The 25,155-nt window shown below is 33.3% G+C and overlaps 4 protein-coding genes across 5 annotated transcripts; 1 reads left to right on the forward strand and 3 right to left on the reverse strand.

The window, feature by feature from the left end:
* Positions 1-848: 848 nt before the first annotated feature.
* Positions 849-2,153, reverse strand: LOC111884803 (protein ALP1-like). The gene has a single exon (XM_023881100.2). It carries the CDS (start codon positions 2,151-2,153, stop codon positions 849-851), a length of 1,305 nt encoding a protein of 434 aa, XP_023736868.2.
* Positions 2,154-2,534: 381 nt separating this feature from the next.
* Positions 2,535-7,768, forward strand: LOC111884806 (helicase-like transcription factor CHR28). Of its 2 annotated transcripts, XM_023881104.3 has the most exons (13): positions 2,535-2,831; positions 3,017-3,094; positions 3,178-3,421; positions 3,612-3,722; positions 3,816-4,159; positions 4,275-4,346; positions 4,456-4,530; positions 4,629-5,499; positions 5,602-5,732; positions 5,810-6,028; positions 6,109-6,597; positions 7,159-7,368; positions 7,484-7,768. In XM_023881104.3, the coding sequence occupies exons 3-13, from the start codon at positions 3,253-3,255 to the stop codon at positions 7,601-7,603; spliced, it is 2,811 nt and encodes a 936-aa protein (XP_023736872.1). In that variant the 5' UTR covers positions 2,535-2,831; positions 3,017-3,094; positions 3,178-3,252; the 3' UTR covers positions 7,604-7,768. The 2 variants fall into 2 exon arrangements, with proteins under 2 accessions (XP_023736872.1, XP_023736871.1); XM_023881103.3 differs by lacking the exon at positions 3,017-3,094.
* A 6,500-nt stretch (positions 7,769-14,268) lies between these two features.
* Positions 14,269-15,558, reverse strand: LOC111884811 (UPF0496 protein 4). The gene has a single exon (XM_023881111.3). It carries the CDS (start codon positions 15,382-15,384, stop codon positions 14,368-14,370), a length of 1,017 nt encoding a protein of 338 aa, XP_023736879.1. The 5' UTR covers positions 15,385-15,558; the 3' UTR covers positions 14,269-14,367.
* Positions 15,559-23,194: 7,636 nt separating this feature from the next.
* Positions 23,195-25,155, reverse strand: LOC111884810 (pentatricopeptide repeat-containing protein At1g61870, mitochondrial). The gene is made up of 2 exons (XM_023881110.3): positions 23,760-25,155; positions 23,195-23,415 (listed from the first exon to the last, which is right to left on the reverse strand). Exon 1 carries the CDS (start codon positions 25,029-25,031, stop codon positions 23,823-23,825), a length of 1,209 nt encoding a protein of 402 aa, XP_023736878.1. The 5' UTR covers positions 25,032-25,155; the 3' UTR covers positions 23,195-23,415; positions 23,760-23,822.

Raw genomic sequence — 25,155 nt, forward strand, 5'->3', positions numbered from 1 at the left:
ATTTTAATTTAATTATTCTATATTAACTAAATATGAGTTTTTAAATCTATTCTTTTTGTTTAAATTAATTTTAAAAGTTATTCATATTACAAAGAATTTCATTTAAGAATTTAAAAAATTTATGTTAAATTCCGGATGTAACCATATAAATGTTGGTTATTATTATTAGGCAGAGACAAAAGATTTCATTGATCAAACTCATTAAATTTTGGCATTGTGCAAATGCCATAAAAAAGCAAGAAGATATTGAAAGAAAAAACTATTTACAGAGTCATTAACAACATACTAGCCCTTTTCAAAAATTTGATGATATATTCAAAGTAACGATAAAATAGGAAATTAATGTAATTTATATAATCTTTTATCAAATATATTATTACAAATGATTAAAGATAAGATATTACATATAAACAACAAATATGCTTAAATATACAAACATGTTTTTTTTATTGTTTTACTTATATAAATAGTTTTTACCAAACACCTTAGGCTGGAGGGAGTGTTGCCACCGAAACCGCACTCCCTCCCTCGCCACGTAAGCGCCACGTCACATTTTACCACTTAAGTGTGGTTTCTTGCCACACCAAGGGTGTGGTGCCACACTTTGCATTTCTTTTATTTTTTTGTTTTTTTTAAGTATTTTAATTTAATAAAACTTCTTTTTTTTTTTTTTAACTAATTTAATTTAATATACCTTCTATTTTAATAAAAAAAAAACATAATTCTTCATTACTTGAAAATAAAAAAAAAAAAACAGTACATTGCGTTACTAAAAAAAAAAAACCACACACATGGCATTTAAATAACCCTATAAACTTAAAAAACATAAATAAAATAACTAAAGGAAACTACATAAAGTCGTTCTCCGAGAACTCATCTTCGGGGTCATCCGGTGGATCCAAATTAAGGTTAATGTTTTGAACCCCGTAAATGTGTTCCACCAAGTCATTGCGAAGATTATGAAATGTTTCATTGCAACGTATCTCTGCTCTTCTGTTTATATACTCTTCGCCACCAATTTCTATTGGTTGTGTCTCTGGTATTATTTCTTCCTCGTCAAACGCACATATCGCTCTTCCTTCGTCTTCAATAATCATGTTATGCAATATAATACACGTATACATGATTTCTTGAAGTTTTTCCTCGCCCAAATAAGCTGCTGGTTTTTTCAGTATGAACCACCGTTTCTTCAGAGCTCCAAAAGCACGCTCAACATCCTTCCTAGCTCTTTCTTGAGCTCTTTTGAATTTCTTTCGTCTAGAACCATGTGGAGTTGAAAACGACTTAACAAACACAACATACTCAGGATAGATTCCATCGACCAGATAATAACCATACTTATATGGCGTTCCATGCACTTGAAAAGAAGAATCTGGTGCGGATCCATCGTATATGTTGTTAAATATTGGTGAACGGTTAAGAACGTTGATGTCGTTAATCGAACCAGGAGAACCAAAAAAAGCATGCCAAATCCACATATCTTGTGATGCAACTGCTTCAAGTACCACCGTTGGGTGACCATGATCACCTCGTGTAAATTGCCCATGATATGCTGTAGGGCAATTTTCCCATGCCCAATGGAGACAATCTAAGCTTCCTAGCATTCCAGGAAACCCATGCACACTAGCATGATGAGCTTGCAATTTACGTGTAGGCTTACGTAAATATTTTGGACCATAAAACTGAATGACAGTTTTGCAGAAAAAATGGAGACTGTCTCGTGCTGTCCTAGCAGACATCCTAAAACTTTCGTCTAACGCATCAGGCGAAATGTCATATGCTAACTGACGAAGTGCGGCCGTGCATTTTTGTAACAGAGTGAAACCGGGTGTACCTCTAGCATCGTAGCGTTGTTGGAAAAAACTGCACTCCCTCGTTACATCTTCAACTATACGTTCGAATAAACCTTTGAGCATTCTGAAGCGCCTACGAAAATAATACCCTTGGTAAGTGGCATTCTCTGCAAAATAGTCTTGCACCAAACGTTGGTTGGCTTCTTCACGATTTCTGTAAATGTATCTTCGTGTTCTCTGTTGAGAACTTGCAGCTGCGTTGTTACATACAACGTTGTATGTTTGTTCCGCCATTTGAACACACGCAATAGCGGTATCAAAAATAGTCTGAAATTCTTCAGAAGATGAAGAAGATGACATTTTTTGGAGAGTGGTGATTTAAAAAAAAAAAAAATTTTTTGAGAGAGAGAAGATTGTATTGTGAAAAAAATTAAGTTTGATATGTGTATATATATAGGAAGGAAAGAAAAAAAAAACAAAAAAAAAAAAAAAGAAAAAAAAAGACGAAATTGCGTTCAACGGTCAAGAATATGACCAACCAATCAAATATTGCGGTCTTCAAAGGCCGCACTGTGGTTTCAATGGCAGGAAACCGCATCCTGGGGGCGGTGTTCCTTGCTGAGGTGGCACCAAGGTGCGGTCCCAAACCGCACTATACCCTCTAGTCTTAGAAAATAACTTAACTATCAATTAATAAACTAAGTCAAACATATTTTTCATTTTATCATTTTTTTTGACAACTCAATCCGAAGACCCTAACTTTGAACAAGTACAACAGCAACTGAACTATTTTCGATCTTCATACGACGGAAAAGGGCAAGAGTAGTGTGGATACGCCGCGCAATTAAGTACGCCCGTGCTCCAAAATAGACAACATACTAATAACAGCTTAGAGCGTCTTGTCGGGGAAGAGTTAAGAGGAAATTGATTTGGTTTGAAAGCAAGGGCTAGGGCTTTTGATAGTAGTCGGATGTCGAAGAACTACAACCATACTAAACCCTGCTTTTCTTGAATCTTGATGTCAGCGAGAATTACGAGGTGAGCGGCAAAAAGTTCGCATTTTTTTTCTTCCCCTTCTTCTCCAGTCTCTCCTTCACACGTAACTGTAAATGTATGTATGCATGGTTGAAAAATTAAACATTTCTGTTGTTAATCGTTAGAGTTGATCGGTTTTACCAGAAATCGACACTGACTCTCTGTTGTTTTGGTGAAATTGTGTCAAGTTTTTTACCCAATTCAAGAAATTTCGGTTACATTCTTGAAAATTTCTGTTCTTGCTACGTAACTTTGTGAATCGCAAGGTACCCTTTACGAATACATGTCTGATCACGCTAACCCTCTTTATGGGATTTCTGGAAACTCAATTCTTGCTATTTAAATCCAGGCTGTGTCAGAATTTGGGACTTGTCACGTGTTGATATCGGAAAGGAAAACTTATCATTCAACTGTAGTGTCTCAAATGGAACCTATAGCTATCAGTTCGACAGACAGCGAGTCTAGTGATTGGGATCTAGATCTGTATAAAGCACTTAATGCATCACAGTTAGAGGATTCAGCTTCTTCATTTCCTAATTCCAGGGGTGATCGTTTTCTTTCACTGCCATCTTCATCCGGGATAAATAGTACAGGTAAAGAAAATACATCATCTTGATTAGGACTTAGGAGACCTATATATATATATATATATATATATATATATATATATATATATATATATATATATATATATATATATATATATATATATATATATATATATATATATATATATATATATATAGTTATTTAACTTATTAAGTCTTTATCTATATATTCTAGGTCTGCAAGGATCAATTCAACCTGAAAGAAAACCTTCTCAGAATGGACACTCATCTCATTCTAATCATGATATGGAGGATGACCAGCTTCAGATTCTATCCAGTTTTGGGGGTAATAATTGATATTATCTCCTTAACATCATCTTGATTTCTGAATCCACTTCCATTTTTAGCACAAGATTTGATAAACAGTTATTTGTAACAGATTCCAAAAGAATACTTCCACCATCCTTTCCACAATCTTCATCAAGTTCCAGGCAAATTGTTCCTCCAAGAGGTGTAGGCAGCAGTCAAACTCGTGAAACATATGGAAAGACTTATCCACATCAATGGCCAAATCATGTAAAGGCTCACATGGAAGAAACTTTCAATAGGGCTAGTAATGATGTGATGAAGGACAACCATGTGAGTAGGGTTCTACCTTCATACATGAATCCTATCTCTGTTCCAACTTCACAATATGGAGCTCAATCTGATCTTTATCGCCCTGGTGTGGTTAATGAACAAGCAGCTGTTGATGAAAGGCTTATTTATCAAGTAGCATTACAGGTATGAGTTTCTCATTTTATCAAATATATTATACAAGTCATCATCTTTCTAGTGATACACTATATTATTGATATATTGCTTAAAACTGAAAAAGATATGTTTTCTTTTATTTCAGGATCTTAATCAAAAGTTGCCTGAAGTAGATTTACCCGAAGGTCTTCTGTCTGTATCTCTTTTAAGGCACCAGGTTTTCTACTCACTCGATCACAAAAAAAGTTCTTTACTTTATTGTGCGTATATATAATATATATTTAGTTATTTATGCCTCTATATATGTTTTAATTATGTGTTTCTAGAAAATTGCATTGGCATGGATGATTCAAAAGGAAAAGAGTGTGGCTTGTTCTGGTGGAATTTTAGCTGATGATCAGGTCTTACTATTTGCTTCCTGCTTTGTTGTTGTTGTTGTTGATTGATTAAAAATTTAGAATCACACATTGACATACTTTTTTTGTATCTTTCTTCATAGGGTCTTGGTAAGACCATTTCGATGATTGCACTCATACAGAATCAGAAATTTTTATCAAAACCAAAATCAGATGAATCTTTAAAAGCTGAAGCTTTGAATTTAGATGATGATGATGGAAAAGATACAGTAGTTGTAGATGAAGAGAATCATGAAGTAAAGTTAATAACCGAAGCCAGCACCTCAACACAAAAATTTCACAACCGAAAACCTGCAGCAGGATCACTGGTTGTGTGTCCTGCAAGTGTTCTAAGACAGTGGGCCCGTGAACTTGATGAAAAAGTTCCAGATGAATCTAAACTTGATGTTCTAATCTACCATGGTGGAAATAGAACCAAAGATCCTGTTGAATTAGCAAAGTATGATGTGGTTCTTACTACATATGCCATTGTAGCAAAAGAAGTCCCAACTAAAGTGACTGATGAAGAAGATGATGATGATCAAAGAACCGGGGACAGATTTGGAATATCTTCATCTTTTGCTAATAGGAAAAGAAAAGGGGTTAATGGTGGTAAGAAAAAGAAGGGTAGAAAAGGAATTGATGGTTCTATTATTGATTGTAGTGGAACTCTTGCTAAAGTGAATTGGTTTAGAGTGATATTGGATGAAGCTCAAACCATAAAGAATGCTAGAACACAAATGTCTAAATCTTGTTGTGGACTTAGGGCTAAAAAAAGATGGTGTTTATCAGGGACACCTATACAGAACTCCATTGATGAAGTTTTTAGTTATTTTAGGTTTCTGAAATGTGATCCGTATGCAAACTATCAATCTTTTTGCAATCAGATTAAGATCCCAATATCCAGAAGCTCTGAAACAGGTTATAGGAAACTTCGAGCTGTTTTCAAGGCTATAATGCTTCGTCGAACAAAAGGTAAACTTTTTTTTTTTTGAATTTTGGTTATCTTTTGTTATCATTAATTCTTGTTTATAAGTGTCTGAATACATTAAGTCCATTTTTTTTGGCTTAAATCAGGCACTTTGATCGATGGTCAACCTATTATCAACTTACCTCCAAAAACAATAAACTTGAAAGCAGTTGACTTTTCAACTGAAGAACGAGCTTTCTATCAAAAACTTGAAGCAGAATCACGTTCAAGATTCAAGGTACTTTTTTGCTTTTTCTCTTAACATCTAAAAAATTTGACCTAAACAAATCAATTTCAAATCTTTTTTTTTTTCAGGCATATGCAGCTGCAGGAACTGTAAGTCAAAATTACGCAAATATCCTTCTGATGCTTCTACGCCTTCGACAAGCATGCGATCACCCTTTACTTGTGAAAGGATTCAGCTCAGAATCTGTTAGCAGAGTCTCCACAAGAATGGCAAAAAATCTCCCAAAAGACATGCAATCCAATTTGTTAAACCTCCTAGAAACCCTAACCATATGTCACTTATGTAAAGTAAGTTAAAATTAACTACCCTTATCATTATCATTCTTCCAAAAGTAGAATACCATTCTTGACATATTTTTACCCTACAGGATCCACCTGAGGATGCTGTGGTTACCCTATGTGGACACGTGTTTTGTTATCAATGTGTGTCAGAATACTTAACAGGAGATGACAACACGTGTCCAGCTCCCAAATGCAAAAGCCAAATTGGTGCAGATGTTGTTTTTAATAAAGCTACTTTAAGGAATTCAGTCCATAATGATGATGATAATCATGGTGCGAGTTCATCAAGAATCGATGCAAAATCGATTGTTTTACAACAAGATTATAGTTCTTCAAAAATCAGAGCTGTTTTGGAGATTATTCAGTCATTTACAGGAGCATGTTCTAGTTCTAGTTCTAGTTCTAATGTTGGTGAAGGACCAATTAAAGCTATTATTTTTTCACAATGGACACGAATGTTGGACCTTGTTGAAATGTCACTTAATCAGTATTGTATAGTGCACAGAAGACTTGATGGATCAATGTCTTTGGCTTCTAGAGATAGGGCTGTTAAAGAATTCAACACTGATCCTGAGGTTCACTTTTTCACATCCTACTTCATACTTTTATAGTTTATACTTAAGAGTAAATTACAGTTATGGTCCCTAAGTATAGCTAATTTTTGCAATTTCAGTCTTTATTTGAGGTTTTGGTGCACATTCTAAGTAAAATGACTATTTTTGGTCCTTGAGTGTAGCTGATTTTGACAAATTTGGTCCCAAAAACGTTAAGTAAGAACCAAAATTGCAAAAATCACCTTTTTCTTGGGGCCTAAAATGTTATAAAAACCTCAAATAAGGACCAAATCTGCCAAAAAAAAACTTTTTTGGACAAAAGTTGCAAAATTCAGCTATACTCAAGGACCAAAAACCTCAAATAAGGAACAAAATTGCATGAGAATTTGTTTGGACCAAAATTAGTAAAATCAGCAATTCTCAGGAACCAAAAATGTTACATAAACCTCACTCACATAAGGAGTAAAGTTGCAAGAGAAAACTTTTTTGGACCAAAATTGCAAAAATCATCTATACTGAGGGACCAAAAGTATAATCTAGTGTTATATTTATTAAAGTGAGAAATGTTGCATTTGCATGCAGGTGATTATTATGTTGATGTCACTGAAAGCAGGGAATCTTGGTTTAAACATGGTGGCAGCATCACATGTTATTCTTTTGGATCTTTGGTGGAATCCAACTACTGAAGATCAAGCCATTGACCGAGCTCATAGGATCGGTCAAACCCGTCCTGTGACAGTTTCAAGACTCACCATTAAAGATACGGTCGAGGACAGAATTCTTGCTCTCCAGGTTCGTTTCAACGGAATCTACCATTCCATTCCTTTTCCATGATTCCATTCCATCGAATCTGTCTCTGTGTGTGTGTGTGAGTTGAATTGAATTGATGAAATTTTGGTGAATGTAGGATGAGAAGAGGAAAATGGTGGCTTCGGCTTTTGGTGAAGATCAAAGTGGAAGGTCGGGCCCTCATTTGACTGCAGAAGATCTGAGATATTTGTTCATGGGGGCGAATCAACCTGTTTAGATTTAAGTGGTGGAAAGCTATGTAAATAGTAGTAGTGGTAGTTGTAGTAATTGGTATTGATGTAGAGAAGGAAAAGGTTATATGTTTCTATACCTAACTTTGAATGTGCTTTTATTCGGTTAACTTTATGTTTCGGATTTATTGATGAGGCACATTGGGCAGTTATTCGGTCCAATTTTGGTTACAAAAATATAAAGTTATATAGTTGTAAAAAGTAAATATATAATTGAAATACATAAACATATCATCCAAATTGTTTCTAACCTAATATAACTTTTGTAAAACCTAAATATATCATTGAAACAACATAGGGAAATTCCAATAATTGTATATCTTGCATATTTTGTATTTCCTTCTTGAATGTTGGTAATAAAGTTTTAGCCAGTTTCTTCGATATTGATATCAGTATATGACAACACTTTCGCTATTTTTTTTTTTTTTTTTCCTTCTGTCATCCAAAATCTTGTCTTCCATCTCGGTTAACCCTTCTTCAAGTTCCACATAGTTTTTTGCTCTCTACATGGAACCGTAGTTACACCTTCTTTTAATATCCTGCCACTAACACAAAGACAACGTATAGGAGCTAAGATTTTATATTGACTAATTTATGTTCTTTCTTGCCACCATGTTAATGATGAATTTCAAACTTGAGATATTAAACAATCCGATAATTAGTATGGATTTCATACTTGACTAATCATGAATTATTTAGAATGGATAATTTAAAAAAACAAATGGACGGAAATCACAAACGTTTTCACAAACAGCCAACGATTAATATAGATGATTAAACGTTGATATGTCGCAAAAATAATAAATCCAATTATATTATTATTGTTACCAAGTTTTGTCAAGGAGTAAAAGGCGTAAATAATAAATCCAGTTATATTATTATTGTTACCAAGTTTCGTCAAGAAATCAGATCAATCATTCGCGACTATATCTAATTATAAAAAAAGAGTAGAAGCAGACTGTCAAGATCGTAGAAAATTGCACCAATTGGACTACTGTCCTTAAAGGGTTTTTACTTCGTTTCTAGGCTCAGAAACCAAACCCAATATTTAATGCAGATTTATCGGAATGAAAAACCAAGTAGAAATCGCCAAGAGAGATATACTCAGAATCCAAGAAGAAATCGCCAAAAGAGAGATTAAGAAAAGATCGTAGAAAACTGCACGGAAGAGAGAGAGAGAGAGAGAGAGAGAGAGAGAGAGAGAGAGAGAGAGAGAGAGAGGCGTGCGTGTGGGCTTGGTCCATCTCTTGATCCACTAAAGCCTTTGTAGGCAGAGTCTTCAGCATGACTGGACCGGCCTATAAACTCACTAAATGTTTCTTCCCCCACCAATATTGGATAATGAAAACTAGCCAACTTGTTTATTCCATTAAATTTCCAACAATTAAAATATCAAAGCTTATGAATTATTTGACAGCTATATTAAAATATCATTGTTGCTAAGACAAAAACAACATTCCAAAGTTCCTACCAAAAAACGATTAAATTCTTGAAAGTTTTGATTGAGAAACTTTAGTAGCCATGACGTGCCGATACTCGTTAAATTCTCTTGAAAGTAGACAACATATAATAAAACTCTACATATCCAATACAATCTTTTAGTGAAACATTAATCAATCGTCCAGGAAAGATACATAGTAATTGAAAATGACATTACTGTAACTGTACATAACAACCTATATAAACATAACAACTTCCATTTGATAAAACACCAAGTAAACATTAACCATATCCATATGATTGATTCCATTTTGTATAAGGCCCAAGTCCAATGAGAAAAAGAGTTAATAGGCCGTTTGATAGTTGCGGACTAAGAAAATGCTGATTGACAAATGTCTGAGTAATATATTATAGCTGAGTAACAAACTATGTTGTTTGATTGTACATCTGACTGAATGTGCTGATTGATGCAAAATGACCATTCTACCCTTATGCTCTTTATAATAATAATAATAATAATAATAATAGCAGCAACAGCAATAATAATAATAATAATAATAATAATAATAATAATAATAATAATGTATACAAAAGCTTCCAACACAATAGACATTAAATATACTATTTTAGAGATTAAAACACAAAAAACTCTCTAGCTTGCTAGTAAACACCATCGTTTGTATAGGGGAAACATGAGTTAGTTCTCGTAACCTCCCATTTCACTTTCTTGAGCTACAAATTTTTATCCAAGGCAAGGGTATTAGTGGAAATCCTTTTTCCTTTCTCAATCAACCATTTTCCAACTCTTTTCTCGTCAAACATTTCTTACCAAAAACGTCTGGCTTGACTCAGTCAGACCCATATCAAACGGTGCCTATGCGTTGTTGTACTTTCGGTTCTAGTTAACCAGCTCATTTTTTCTATGTTTACATGTTATCTAAAGTTGAACAAGTTAGCATTTTTTAATTTTACACTTTTGGGCTATATTTTAAATTTTTTTACAAATTTATTTGAAAATTAAATTTTATTAAAAATTCATCCCAAATTTATTTTAATTCACATAATTGGTTTTTCTAAAATTGTTTTAATAAGTTTTACAACTTTTTTCTAAGTTATTTATTGGTTTTTTAAATACAACGTTTTAATTTGGGTTATAGTATTTTAAACTTTTTCTTGCACTTTCATATGATTTCATACAACTTCTTCTAAACCAAGTATCTTACAAAGATTTTAAACTTTTAAATTTTTTTTTTTATGTTTACATTAAACTTCCTTTTATTACTTTCATGTAACCCTTTCCTTTTTTTGCAACATTTTTTTAAAAAGATTTATAAAATTTTTATAATATTTAAAAAAATTGTAAAAACAAATTTAAAAATATAATCCAAGCTTAAAATGTTGTATTAAAATGTAATTTTTTATAAACTTTTAATTAAAACGTACAAAAAGTTGTGTTTTTCAAAAATATTTAAAAATATTTTCGTTTAAATGTTGTATTAAAATGTAATTTTAATATAAACTTTTAATTAAAACGTAAAAAAAAGTTGTATTTTTCAAAAATATTTAAAAATATTTTCGTTTAAATGCAGGTGTATTAAATTTGTACGAAAATGTAGAAAAAATTAAAAACTTATAACCCAGTTTAAGATATTATATAAAAAAATGAAACAAGTAGGAATATATGGATTAATTATAAATGTCTTAAAAAAGGAAAAAAAAAGTAAAAAGTAAAAACTAAGTATACAATAATACAAAATTGTGATATGTGATTTTTTATTGTAATTGTATTTATTAATTATTTGTATTGATAATATGATTTAAATGATACTTTTTTAATTAATTAGCAAAGATTGGGCCTACCATTCACCTTGATGCAGTCAATTCTCACATCACTCCGTCTTTTGGGCCTACATAGTTGAATCCCTATTGTAAATCCCTCTCCTAGGCTCCTAGCAACTTGCTAAGGGTGGCTTTTTCTCGTTCGCCGGTTAAAAAAAAAAAAAAAAAAAAAATTAAAATCGTTGTTATTAATTTAATCTTTAATTAAATCAGACAAAAACTTATGAAATATTAAAAGCAACCCTTAACCATACGCTAGAAAAAGTTGAACCGCAACTATTCGAAGTTTACTGAATTATGAACACCATTCAATTAATAAATTCCACCAAGCTGTCTATATTAGTCTATTTCCGTAGATGCCAAAACAATGGTCAACATTTTATTTAAATGGACATTATTCAATTTGCACCGGCAAAAAAGAAAAAAAATCAAAAAATAAGCAATGAACTAGGGTTTGGACCGTCGCCGCCAAATGTAGCTCGATACCATATTTATCATAGAGACGATTAAACCATATAAAGTGGAACACAAAAATATCAAAATAAAATTTAGATACAAACAATTATGTACCAAGGAGGCAGAGGAAAATTGACTTGAAAGTGTATATTAAAAAACATAATAAAAAATATTATTAAAAAATTATGTTAGGGGTCAAAATGTACCTTTAAAATATAATAATAGACTAAATTATAATGTATAAAATATAAACAATTTAACTTTAAAATTATGAGAGATGAAAACTGTTAAATAAACATTAATTGAAGGGAAAAAATTAAAATATGAAAATCTTCTATCACCGGAATCTAAATGGTTATTTTCAGAAAAACTGTTGTGTTATATTTTATACCACATGTTTAACAATATATAACATGATTTGTTTTTAATAAATTTTGTTTCGGAAATAGAAAGAACAAATGAAGAGTGAAACCACCTTAAAAACCATATTTGGTATTTAATATACATAAGTATTCCGTCACTCCTCGCATTGCGCGGTTGCGGTGGATAACTCATTTACAAAGTAAATCATAAAAACATAAAATAAGGTTTTGAACCAAACAATTATGTATGGAGAAGTCATACGAAATAAAGTTTGAAAGTGAATCTTGAACATATTAATTAATGTTTAAATATAAAAGTAATATTAATAAAAATAAAAACTCTAAAAATAATTATGTAAATGACAAAAACATAACTTAAAAATATAAATAGGACAAAATCAAACCTTAAAAATACCAATAACTTAAGTTTAAAATTATGAAGTTGATTTAATCAAAATTATTTTAGGATAGAAAATGTAAATATGAGAATTTTTTATTATCATAATCAAATTTGTTATTTTCAAGGAAAAACTTACTTTAAAACTTATATTATATTCTATAAAACTTGTATTTTGATCTGTGTTTTTTATTTGAGAAAATTACTAATCTAACCAAATTTATTAATGATTTCTCATTTTTAGCCAAAATTTAGGATTTATCTCAAAATAGTCATCGAAACCGTAGGTGGTTAAAATGGCCTACTTTTTCGCCCATTTACCTACGATTTTGATTTTAGTATATAAGGAGTTTTTTTTTCACTACGAAACCGTAGATGAAAAAATGGTCTACGGTTTCCTCTGAGAAGTCTACTGTTTCCTAAATAGTAGATTCAAAATGGTCTATTATTTTGTCCAAAAACCTAAGGTTTTAGGGTTTTTTTTACTATTATTTGCTAGAAGTTGACAACTACTTCATGCATTTTGACTATCATCTTCCATTGATAAACAATATGAAATACTCATTTGAACTCGTACTATGATTTTTAAGAGAAAACAAGATGAAAAAAAAAACACTAACTTTTACTCTAAATGAGATTTTTCTTTTAATATATACTAGGGACGATATAGTAGTCAAAATACATAAATTAGTAGTTAAATAGCCAAAAGAAAACCCAAAATCATCGGTTTTTAGACGAAATAATAAACCATTATTAATCTACTCTTTGGGAAACAGTAGACTTCTCCGAGGAAGCAATAGATCATTTTTTCGTTTACGGTTTGGTAGTGAAAAAAAAATCTTACATACTAAAGCCGAACCCATAGGTAAATGAACGAAATAGTAAACAATTTTAACCACTTACAATTTCGACGGCTATTTTGAGCAAAATCCTAAATTTTAGATAAAAAGTGAAATCATTAAAAAATTTGACTAAATTAATAATTTTCTCTTTTTATCTGTCATTGGTTTAAAAGCATAGCCTACAAAAAAGTGAGAACATAGTAAAACTACCTCACAAGCCACATTATTTGCAAATTAAAATATATTAAATATGATTTGGTGATTTGGTCTATTCTTAATTTTTCTATTCATTTTAGCTTTCATATTGTTGTTTTCTGTGTTGCTTTTAGTTATTAATAAAAGAGAGAATATAGTAACTTTTCTTAACTATCTATCTAAAATAGTCAAAAATAAATAATTGTTAAAAAATAATCCACAAAACCGTAGATAATTAGAATGAGTTACCGTTTCGCCAAATGGTCTACAGTTTCAGATTAACTATAAAAAATAAAAATAAAAAAATAAAAAATCATTTCGAAAATCTAAAACTATATGTTATTTCATAACTTACGGTTTTCTCTCCACGATCTACGGTTTCCAAAACCGTAGTCTACGGTTTCAGTAATTTTTTTTTTGTTTTTCGAAAAAAAAATCAAGGATTCATACTATATATATATATATATATATATATATATATATATATATATATATATATATATATATATATATATATATATATATATATATATAGAGGTTACAACCATTTAAAAAAAACAAAAAAATAAAATAAAATCTGTAGGCTTTATATGAAACCTACGGTGTAAAAATCTACAATGCACAAATTATGCATTGTGGACTTGTATACCGTAAGTTTCTTATGAAGTCTCCGATTTACTACTTCTTTTTTCGTTTTTTTTTAAATATTATTTCTATGTACAATCCTAATCAAGAATACAACAAAATTTCGGTAAAAAATAGACGTATCTCTTTTTCTTCGGGTGTTCCATTGAGAAAAGACATTAAAAAACCAAAGAAAAAGTAGTAAAAATGACCTAATATGGAAATTAATATACTATATATTATGAGCCAATGGGCCCCGAAAGAGTAGATCAGCCGAAAAACAGTAGCTCGTTGCCTTAAAACTATAGACTTCACCCCATTGACCGTTGACTACGCTAGCCATCTACTCTATCGGGGGCTTTTTGGCTAAAGTCTTTTTTTGGCTATTTTTAGATAAGTAGTTGGCAAAATGGCTAGATTATTAATTCTCTCTTAATAAAATGAATTTGCTTAAAAAGAAAAAAGAAAAAAAAGTAGATAATAAAATTTGGTACGTATAATGTATAATAAATATTTGATTAAGGGATTTCCCTAACGTTTTCGTTACAATGACGTTACAAAAACCACTATCAACACACGGCACTCCAATTTCACACCTACCATGTACCCTTCCTCACGCCGTCTAATACACCGTTACGCGTTTTCAACACACTACTAAATAAATCGTCAATTCCGTTAGTCAACACATTTACAACGTCGGAGAATTTCGCCGCAGCGTTTCCCATCTCTTTAACGTCATTCTCCAATCGACCACGGTGTTTCTCGTCGCCGTCGGAGACAACTTCGTCGAGGACATCGCATACAGCTACCACTTGCTTTGCCGTATCTTCAAGCTCCAACAACCACCCTTTTTTCTCTGCTCCAATGGAGACTTGCTTTGGCTTTATCAGTTCGTAGATTTGCGTCTGCACGCCGTTGACCAATTCCGCCCATAGGAACTCCGCCGGAACTCGGACTTCAACCGCATCGGACTCTCCGTACAGAACGGAAACCAAAACGCCGGCTACAAAGACGGTTAAGACTCCAAGTCCGTGTAACGTTCGCCGGATCAGATCTTTTGCGTTACTTGTCTTACCAAGCGGCAAGCTGTTAATGGCGAAAGTCAGTTCTTCTATCAAGGTCTTCGCGCGTTGGCCTTTCTCCTTTGAAATTTCTTGTGTGTGGCTAACGGATCTGATCAGAGCATCCTTCGCCTTTTTCAGTTTTTCAGGGGACAGGATCTGACCCGGGGAGTTTATTATCCTAAGACCGAGATTCATCAGAAGTCGTCGCTCAGTTAATTGCTGAATCGCTGACGAAATCAAATTACACAGATCCAGTACCTTTAGACTGTAATCCATATACAAAGCTTGATAATAATCCGATTCAGATCTCAAATTCGAAATCTGATCTTGCGCTTCGAAATGAACAATCGACAGAAATGAAACGGCCTTCGACATCCAAGATAAGCTGATAATGGATGAATCAGTGGCCGGGGTTAGTGTTTTCAGATGGAGAATTACCTTTTCATCGAAGGATCGAGCAGCTAATTGGTAGCTTTTGTGGTTAGGCGAGGATTTCTTGGTGAATGATTTAAAATGGGAAGTTAAATGAGTTTTCTCGACGAGAAACATGGCTGACAGATAGGAAACGATCGGATAGAGTCGCCGGAGACGAGAAGTTTTATTCGCCGGGATTTAGCAGTCTGTTTTTGATTTTCGGGTTTTTAATGTGAATTCAATTTCGATCTCAATATATATAATTCAGAAGGGACGTGTGAATAAATATACGGCAAAGAATCTTCTAGGAAAACCCTGAATTGCCCTCCCACTGACCGTTTGATATATAGTAGAAGTCGTAGGGACCACCGGGTATACGTACATTTGACGGGTTATTTTTTGTTTTGTTTTGTTTGTGCTTTTTTAAATCGAAAAGTGTCAAATTAAAAATAAAAATAAAAGAAAAAATTAATAATTAAGGATATGGAAATCTGCGAAAAAGTCCCAATATTTTAGGCCAGTTTACGATTTAGTCCCAAATTAAATTTTGTTTACAAAAAAGGACAGATTACCGGTTAAAACTTCGGATTAATCATTCGTGGCCGGTTTCACAGATTTAGCCGGTTTCTCGTCTTTTTTCGTTAATTAATCCAAATTTTGGGGTTTTTTCATTAATTAATCAAAATTTTAGGGTTTTTTCATTATTTATTACCAATAAACCAAAATATTTGGACTTTTTTGAAGATTACCTTTAAACTAATATATATTATATGATCTAATTTAATATGTACTATTTTATATCTTCTTTCTTATGCTCTTCTAGGCTCATCGTGTGTTTTTATCGGTGTCGTCAAACCCAACAACAAAAATCTCACTCACAGCCTCGTTAACTCCATCAATTTTCCAAAATTATCCATTCACAACTCTATGATCATCTTTCAATCTCCAAATAAAGAACGGAGAAAATCCTTGTTGATTACGTGGATGTCCCTATTACCTAACCATGACTTAAACCGTGGTTCCAACACTTGGATGTTCCTATTACCTAACCATGACTTGAACCCATACACTAATGGCGTTGTCCATAGTGTTGTTAACAATAGAAGACGAATCTCACATGTTCAACCACTGATACATTGGCTCAAGTCTTACTTGACCATTGTTTCCTTACAACACTATAGAAGCCCCAACATAAGATGAATCCCACATGGTTCATCATTTATTGGTTTTTTTTTGACAAAAAGTAAAGCATTTTGGAAGCCCCAAATAGACTAAAACATAATAATGACAATTATTGTAATATCACACCAATTGTCATTATGACTTAAACGTAACATCACAACAATTGTCATTATTACATTTTAGTCTATTTGGGGCTTCCAGAATGCATTAGTTTTTGGCAAGACAAAAACCAATAAACGATGAAGCTTTTGATAAAGATCGGAACACAATCTTATTGATGGATCCAAGAGCTCCTTCTCGTCCCAAGCCTTTTTCTCCTCAATCTTCTTCCAAAAAATGCACTACAATATGCAATATTAGCCCCTCTTTCTCTCCTACAAGCATATAGCTCAATTAGGGTTTCTCTCAGAGTGTTAAGATGACAAGGGAGGCGAAAATGAAGGCTTAAGGTCCTTTAAATAGGACACAAACCCTGAAAATTAGGGTTTTCACACTCAGCTCCTACTCGTCGAGTAGACTCTAGAAATTACGCGACCATTAACACTCTCTACTCGGCGAGTTGGGGCCTCCAACTCGTCAAGTTGATAAGACAAAAAGAATACAAATTAATTAAATATTATACTTGGGAGTCGGGATGTTACACCTATTGTAAGGAAACAAGGGTCAAGTAAGACTTGAGCCAAGGTATCAGTGGTTAAACCATGTGGGATTCGTATTTTGTTGTTATCAAAACTATGGACACTGCCATTGGTGTATGGCTTCGAAATACGGTTCGAGTCATGGTTAGGTAATAGGAACATCTGAGTGTTAAAACCGTAGCTCGTATGTATACTAAATTAATATTTTAATAGTTTATGATGGATAGCTTGTTGACATTTTTTTTTACAATTAGAGTTAACATTCTTCATGGTTTCAGTACATAATATCGAGTTGGATTTTTTTACCTATGTTGAGTTTTTTAAGCTTAATGGTTCATTCTTCATGTTTTTCAAGCCCTGTTGTAAGGAAACAAGGGTCATGTAAGACTTGAGCCAAGGTATTAGTGGTTAAACCATGTGGGATTCGTATTTTGTTGTGAACAACACTATGGACAATGCGAATATTGTATGGGTTCGAAATTGGATTCAAGTCATGGTTAGGTAATAGGAACATCCAAGTGTTGGAACCACGGTTTAAGTCATGGTTAGGTAATAGGAACATCCAAGTGTTGGAACCACGGTTTAAGTCATGGTTAGGTAATATGGACATCTACGTAATCAACAAGGATTTTCTCCGTTCTTTATTTGGAGATTGAAAGATGATCATAGAGTTGTGAATGGATAATTTTGGAAAATTGATGGAGTTAACGAGGCTGTGAGTGAGATTTTTGTTGTTGGGTTTGACGACACCGATAAAAACACACGATGAGCCTAGAAGAGCATAAGAAAGAAGATATAAAATAGTACATATTAAATTAGATCATATAATATATATTAGTTTAAAGGTAATCTTCAAAAAAGTCCAAATATTTTGGTTTATTGGTAATAAATAATGAAAAAACCCTAAAATTTTGATTAATTAATGAAAAAACCCCAAAATTTGGATTAATTAACGAAAAAAGACGAGAAACCGGCTAAACTTGTGAAACCGACCACGAATGGTTAATCCGAAGTTTTAACCGGTAATCTGTCCTTTTTTGTGAACAAAATTTAATTTGGGACTAAATCGTAAACTGGCCTAAAATATTGGGATTTTTCACAGATTTCTAGGATATTAGAATTCAAAAGGTTTAATGTCATAAAAACCCTCAAGTTTTCAGGGTTTTGTCGATTTTGCCCAAAATTGAATTTTATGTCCGTTTTTACCCTAACATTTTCCAAAAAATATTTGGTTTTACCTTTTTACCGGTGATAACAGGTTACCATTATATTAACTTCGCTAAAAACCCTTAAGTTTACAGTCTTTTTTTTTTTTTTTTTTATTTTTTTTATTTTTATCATTAAGTTTATAATTTTTTTTACACTTTTACCCTATGTATTTTTTTTCTTCATATTATACGTATTCAAGCAGAAAAATCATATGAATATGTATATTATGAAAAAAAATATACTTAGGGTAAAAGTGTAAAAAAAATTATAAACTTAAGGGTAAAAACGTAAAAAATGGTAAACTCAAGAGTTTTTTTTTGTGAATTTAATATAAAGGTAACGTGGAAAACCTGTTATCACCGGTAAAAGGGTAAAACCGAACATTTTTTCGAAAATGTTTGGGTAAAAACGGATATAAATTTCAACTTTGGCAAAACCGACAAAACCCTGAAAACTTGATGGTTTTTTATGACATTAACCCAATTCAAAACTATTTTAACTTTTATAACCAGAAATCATTGCCTTCACCATTAAGAAAAAATTAATGATGTTTCAAGTTTGGATCCATCAAAGACACCATATTTCTGGACTATTGTAAGTATAAAGTTTCAATCTTGCTGTCTAGTCCTTTAGATCTTGTCATTTGGGGTTTTCGATATTTTTGGTCCATTTTATAGATGATCTTGGAGTTGAGTGAACTCTAACATCTTTTGATCAGTTTGGAATGTTTCTTGTACCTCATGGACTAGGAAAGTTGTAATTTTTTGCCTTCCCCTTTTGCCATGCAAGTTATCTTGGTCCATTAGAACATTTTGGTGTATTAAAGCTTAGATCTTTGAAGCTTGAGAGTTGGTGAATATGATGGTTGGAGACTTGGAGTTAGTGGATTAAGTCAAGAAAGATGCATTTTTGGATCCCTTTGAGATTTAAAGTCTACGTCTTGATGGTTTGGACCTTCCTAATGGATAAAGTTAGAAACTTTATCCATTAAGACCTTCGAAATGATCAGATCTAAGCTTTGGAGCTCCTGAAATCTGAAGAAAATGGAATAAGCTCGTTTGAGTTGTTCAGACGAGTCCTCACAACGTTACCTTAGGCTGCCACGATGTGGCGACTGGGGAATCATCGACTGTTTTGGTATTTTGTGCCCATAACGTGGCCAAGGAAAGCCACATCGTGGAGGGTTGCTGTTGGCAATTTTGACCTTAGCCTTGACCGTTGACTTTTTGACTAGTTTGCCCAATGGGTAGAATTGAGTATTAACAAATGATTGATTTCAATTTGGTTTTAGGAAGCTTGTGTTGGTTGTTTTGTTGCTGAGATAGTTGTTAAGCTTTTGATAAGTAGTTCAGGTGAGTTCTTCCCTACTGTACTCGGGGGTTGAAGGCACCAATATCGGCCCTTTGGACTTTGTATGTATCTTGGTATATAGAATGTGGTATGTTGTAGTGATTGGATAGTCGGTAAATCTGTATGATTACCTGTTTTGCTGGTTATTATTTTTATAAGATTATATGCATATGTCGACAGATTGTAATGAGTTGGGTTGAGGTGGTCCTACTTTGTACTGAAGGCCAAGATACTCGGGGTGGTCCGGATAGACTGTAGGCCTTGCAAGGAGGTCCAGTCAGGTCGTAGGCCCACAAAGCGGTCCAAATAGACTATAGGCATTGCGAGGCGGTCCAATTAGGTTGTAGGCTCGCAAAGCGGTCCATACATATTGTAGGCTTTGCGAGGTGCTCCAGGAAGGCTAAAGGCTCGTATATGCATGTTGTTATCTGTTTGCCTGTATGTGGTATATTGGGGGAAACTCACAATTTATGAATATGTTATCTGTTTGACTTACAATTTGATTTCATGGTTTCAGATACATCATATGGTCGGGGCAAGGCGAATGCGTGATTGTGCACATCATCTTTAGATATTTTATTGATAGATGATTTTGAGTACTCTGATTTATGAATATGGTTTTTTGGAAACAATGTTTTGCACGACTTTTGGGTTATTAAATTGTTTTGAAAATGACATTTTTTATCATGATTTTTGGGATGTTACAAAAAGATAGTACCTAAATTTGTATTCCGTTCCTCGGAGTACAAATGACGAATCTAGGACAGTACCATCATACACTTTGTTGAATATTGATGAATTATTGAGAATATAAATGTCATAAAACCATAATATTTGTTTTAAGCTCATAGTAAAAATTGGTCACCAAAGAGGCTAAATCTACACATCCCACCAAAGCCTAATTTCTTTAATTTTTTATTGGACGATTGCATTTTACACACATAATAACTCAAAAAAAAATGTGAATACATCAACACGGCAAGTCAGAAACGACAATTACAATTATCAACATTCATGAGAAAATAACTTTAAATTCGTATTAGTTATGGTTAATATTATTTTTTCTGTATTTTATGGTTAATAATTATCATGATTAGTTTCTTAGTATCTTATAGTCATTATGGTAATAAGCAAAAAAGAACCGTTATTTTTTTTTTCAAACGAAAAAAATATTTTGATGACCGAAACCACGTCTTGTTAGTGACAATATTATTGAAGATGTTTATAATATAGAGTTTAGGTCATTTTTGGTCACTTAACTTTTGGTTTTGTGCTCATTTGGTCACTTAACTCTTTTTAAGTTTTAAAAGGCCATCAAACTTTTGGCTTTGTGCTCATTTAGTCACTTAACTTTTGGTTTGGTCATATTTAGTCACCTAACTTTTAAAATTGTGCTCATTTAGTCACTAAACTTTTAATTTTTTTTAAAAGTTTAGTGACTAAATGAGCACAATTTTAAAAGTTAGGTGACTAAATGAGCACAAATCTAAAAGTTAAGTGACTAAATGTGACCAAACCAAAAGTTAAGTGACTAAATGAGCACAAAGTCAAAAGTTTGATGACCTTTTAAAACTTAAAAATAGTTAAATGACCAAATGAGCACAAAACCAAAAGTTAAGTGACCAAAAATGACCTAAACCCTATAATATATGCTCATAGCGTGAAAATAATATTAATATGGAAGGCTCGGTTAACATTGAACCTGGAAAAAAACAAAATATAATATTGATTCTTGTAAAGTTCGATGTTACTCCTATTTAGAGGACTTTTTTTTAATCAATTTCTCTTTTAATTTTACAAACTATATTATGTTAATCGAATATATATATATATATATATATATATATATATATATATATATATATATATATATATATATATATATATTAATATAATTAAGCCCCTTTTATTGAAAAATCTTGGCTCCGCCCCCGGTCATAACAACAAATCCAGTGAGGCTACAACTTCAAGAACTATTGTAGGATAATGATAGTTGTCCATTCTGTATTGTCCATGATATGTGTTAGGACACAAATTTCATCTCCGATGCATGCAATCTAAACTCCCTAACATCTCAAGTAAACCATGCACATTTGCATGATGAGCATACAATTTTGTATGTCACTAGAAGTAGGATGACACAAATAATGTAGACCATACAAAGACATGATCGATCTGCAAAATCCGTGAAGACTTTCTCGTGCAGTACATGTAGACATCCTAAAACCCTCGTCTAGTGCATCAGGGGGTGCCATATGCTAACATACGAAATACAACAATACATTTTTGAATTGGATCAAAATCTACATACCTCTTGCGTCCGAGCGTTTCCGCATATACTCAGACACTGAAGTCACATTCGACAATACGCATAAACAAATCTTAATGCATCCGGAACCGTCGGCGAAAAATATATCCTTGAAGGAGATCATGCTCGTCAAAATAATCATGCATGAGACATTGGTGGGCTTTTGCACGCTGTTTATGGATATATCTTATTCGTTTATGTTGCACATTGCTTGATTCATCGTTGTTAAGATGTTCTAGTCTGTTACGTATAGAGATGACTGACCGTATTATGCTATAAAAAACATCGCCCGACGAAGAGGATGAAGACAACATTTTTTTATAAATAAAGACCCAATTTGTGAGAGAAAGAATGATACTTTGTGTGTGTGAAATGTTGAGAGAGTAGTGTTAATTTATAAGGGTTGGATTGAAATTTGAAATTGAGTAAAAAAAGATTTTTTAATATAAATGTGAATTTTTTTTTGGAAAAATGATGGATCCAATTAAAGTTCTTGCAACCAATGAGTTTCAAGTAATTCATTCATTCTCATCTCACCAAGCCCATAGGGAGCCTTTTATAGCGGGCCCCTCTTTCACTCGGGGGCAATGCTCTAAATGCCTAGCGAACTTTGCGAGGGTGGTTTAGCGACAGCACTCCTCCAAGTAGGGATGAGCAAAATGACCGAACCGGCCGGAACCGGACCTGACCCGGGAACCGGCTTCGGCCAAAATAAAAAACCGAACCGGCCCGGCGGTTCTATCGGTTCCCGGTTCCTACCGGTTCTTGTCGTGTCTTCAAATGTTGGAACCGGTCTTTGAAAAATAGCATAATACGGTTCCGGTTATATCGGTTTCCGGTTCCAAAAATCCACAAAAATAACGTCCCGGTCCCGGCCCGACCGGTTCCATCGGGTTCCGGTTTCGGTAGGTTCCCGGTCCATATGCTCATCCCTACCTCCAAGCCTTATGAATTATGATTATGATTTTTGTTTTGTAGTTGTAGAACCACTTGTTATACGGTCCCGTATCTTTTGTTTGATTTGACACGTTTTATTCTCTTTTTTGTATTTTTTTTTGGTTTGACACTAGTTCTTTTTCTTTATGGGTCAACGTCAAACATAAAACATTGCAAATTGCAATGCTTGCTTTCACGCCTCCATTTATCTTTTCAATATTCATGCACCACCCCCCGTCATTTCTTATAACTTATAACTTTTACCTTCGTATTTTCAAGAAAAATAATAGAAAATATATATTGCATACATACATGACAAAAATATTAAAACTGTTAATAACATACTTCTGAAAGAGTTTATGCTACTTTAGGCAATAAACCATGAGCAATTTGCTCTCTAGGTCATGTCATACAAGTAAACGTATCCTCAAACTATAATTTATTTTATCACTTAACTTAACGGTTAACTGTCCTATGTTGCATCCATATGGGCAATTGAACATATCACATCCACATGCTGACATGCCCCATCACAATTCACAACTGCAATTCAAGTGTACATCATTGTATATATGATATGATATTTTAATCATTTGATCATTTTATGGTCACTTATCCCATGCATGATCAAAGAAGCAAATTAATTATTAATGCATAAATTCTGAAAATTTCACATCATATCTTAGTTATTAGCACAAAAACATCTCATAAGCTACTAACCTTTTTTTGTTTTACATGGCTTGTGAGCTCCTACAGTGCCAAAAACTAACATGGCATGTAAGCCTAAAATTGCATGCTACAATTTTATGATAACACTAGCATAAAAGCAAAATCAATATTTGAAAAAGGTGTAAACCTTTATAATCAACCAAAAACTAATCGCATACCTTTTAGTTTCCCATAATAAACTATGAAATTTGTCTTTCTTCCTGAAAACAACATGAGTTTGTTTATATAGGAAGGGTAGCTTCAATCTTTCCCCATGATTGTAAAGCAGGCCCATTGAGCCGATTCTTGAACTTCATTACAATTTCCTTTGCCTCATCAGCTTTTGAATTCTTGACCAATCCATTGACCAAAAGCCCAGTGGCTTCAAATGGAGGAACCCATTTCTTCTGTATGATATCTTTGCATATTTCCAATCCCCCATCAAATTCTCCCTCATCAACCATATGCTTCATTAATGTGTAATAACCAAACGATGGTGCCTTTACATACCCATCACTAACCATTTGTTCAAGAAGCTTTTTAGCAGATTCCAAATCTCCTACCTTACAAAATCCAAAGATAATAGTATTATAGCTACAAGAATTAGGTTCAACTCCTTTTGATATCATTTCATCCAACAGCTTCTTTGCCCTAACACACTCTTTGTTCTTGCAATACCTCAAGATTCTGTGATTGTAAGTGGTCAAGTTATGTTCCAAACCTTTCTCGTTGATCTGTTTCACCACCATATCAAACGCACTCTTTTTCTTGCTATCCAAGTAACCTCCCAGCAATATGTTGTAGGAATCAATGTTTGGATGCACATTGTTTTCGGTTTCCATCTTCTCAATCAATGCCTGAGCCTCATCCACATGACCTCCTTTACAATGGGCTTTTAAAATCAAATTATAGGATTTTACACCAGGGGAAATACCTGTTTTGGTTACAAAAGCCTCGAACGTCTGTTGCAATTTATCATCGTAAATTTTGTTATCTATCATCACAGACAGAATCCCACAAAGTGATTTTTCAGTGAGGGTGCAGTTCTGTTGTTGAAGCATTTTGTCGAACAGTTGGAGTGCATTGTCAACCATTCCTACCTGGGAGTATAACATCGCGATCCGGAGCCAGTAGCCTTCGGAAGCAAGCTGAGGAGGAGGGGAACTGGTGATGGAGTTGGTGAGTATGCGGTCGATAAGGTCGAAGCGTTTGGATCGAGAGAGCTTGTGAACGGATAGGGTAAAGAGAGGTCGAAAGCGTCTAAATGTGGGTATCGAAATGGATAATTCGAAGAGTTTGGCGATCTTAAGTGGGTCTTCTTCTGTTTTGATAGCAGATTTCAAAGCGCGAAATGATGAAAAAGGGGTTATGGATGAGGAGAAGGTTCGTACTGGGTTTTGATGGGAGGCAGAGAGCCTAGCGATTCTAGAAAGGTATGCCGCCATTGCCATTTCCTGAGACCGAAGAGGAGGATACAGATGGAAGTTCTCTGTTCTAGAGCTTTTCAATGTTCGGAACCCTAATGCCGGCGGTGTTGTACTTAGGGGTGACGATTTGATTTTGATTTTTTCCGAG

Source organism: Lactuca sativa, chromosome 8, assembly GCF_002870075.4.
Source record: "Lactuca sativa cultivar Salinas chromosome 8, Lsat_Salinas_v11, whole genome shotgun sequence".
In the NCBI taxonomy this organism is placed as follows: domain Eukaryota; kingdom Viridiplantae; phylum Streptophyta; class Magnoliopsida; order Asterales; family Asteraceae; genus Lactuca; species Lactuca sativa.

Excerpts from the sequence above, each read along its gene's own strand:
- LOC111884806 (XM_023881104.3), top strand. The coding sequence starts at position 3,253 with ATGGAACCTATAGCTATCAGTTCGACAGACAGCGAGTCTAGTGATTGG. Across the intron at positions 5,500-5,601 it reads AATGCTTCGTCGAACAAAAG|GCACTTTGATCGATGGTCAA; the intron begins GTAAACTTTTTT and ends GGCTTAAATCAG. Across the intron at positions 6,598-7,158 it reads AATTCAACACTGATCCTGAG|GTGATTATTATGTTGATGTC; the intron begins GTTCACTTTTTC and ends ATTTGCATGCAG.
- LOC111884811 (XM_023881111.3), bottom strand. The coding sequence starts at position 15,384 with ATGTTTCTCGTCGAGAAAACTCATTTAACTTCCCATTTTAAATCATTC.
- LOC111884803 (XM_023881100.2), bottom strand. The coding sequence starts at position 2,153 with ATGTCATCTTCTTCATCTTCTGAAGAATTTCAGACTATTTTTGATACC.
- LOC111884810 (XM_023881110.3), bottom strand. The coding sequence starts at position 25,031 with ATGGCAATGGCGGCATACCTTTCTAGAATCGCTAGGCTCTCTGCCTCC.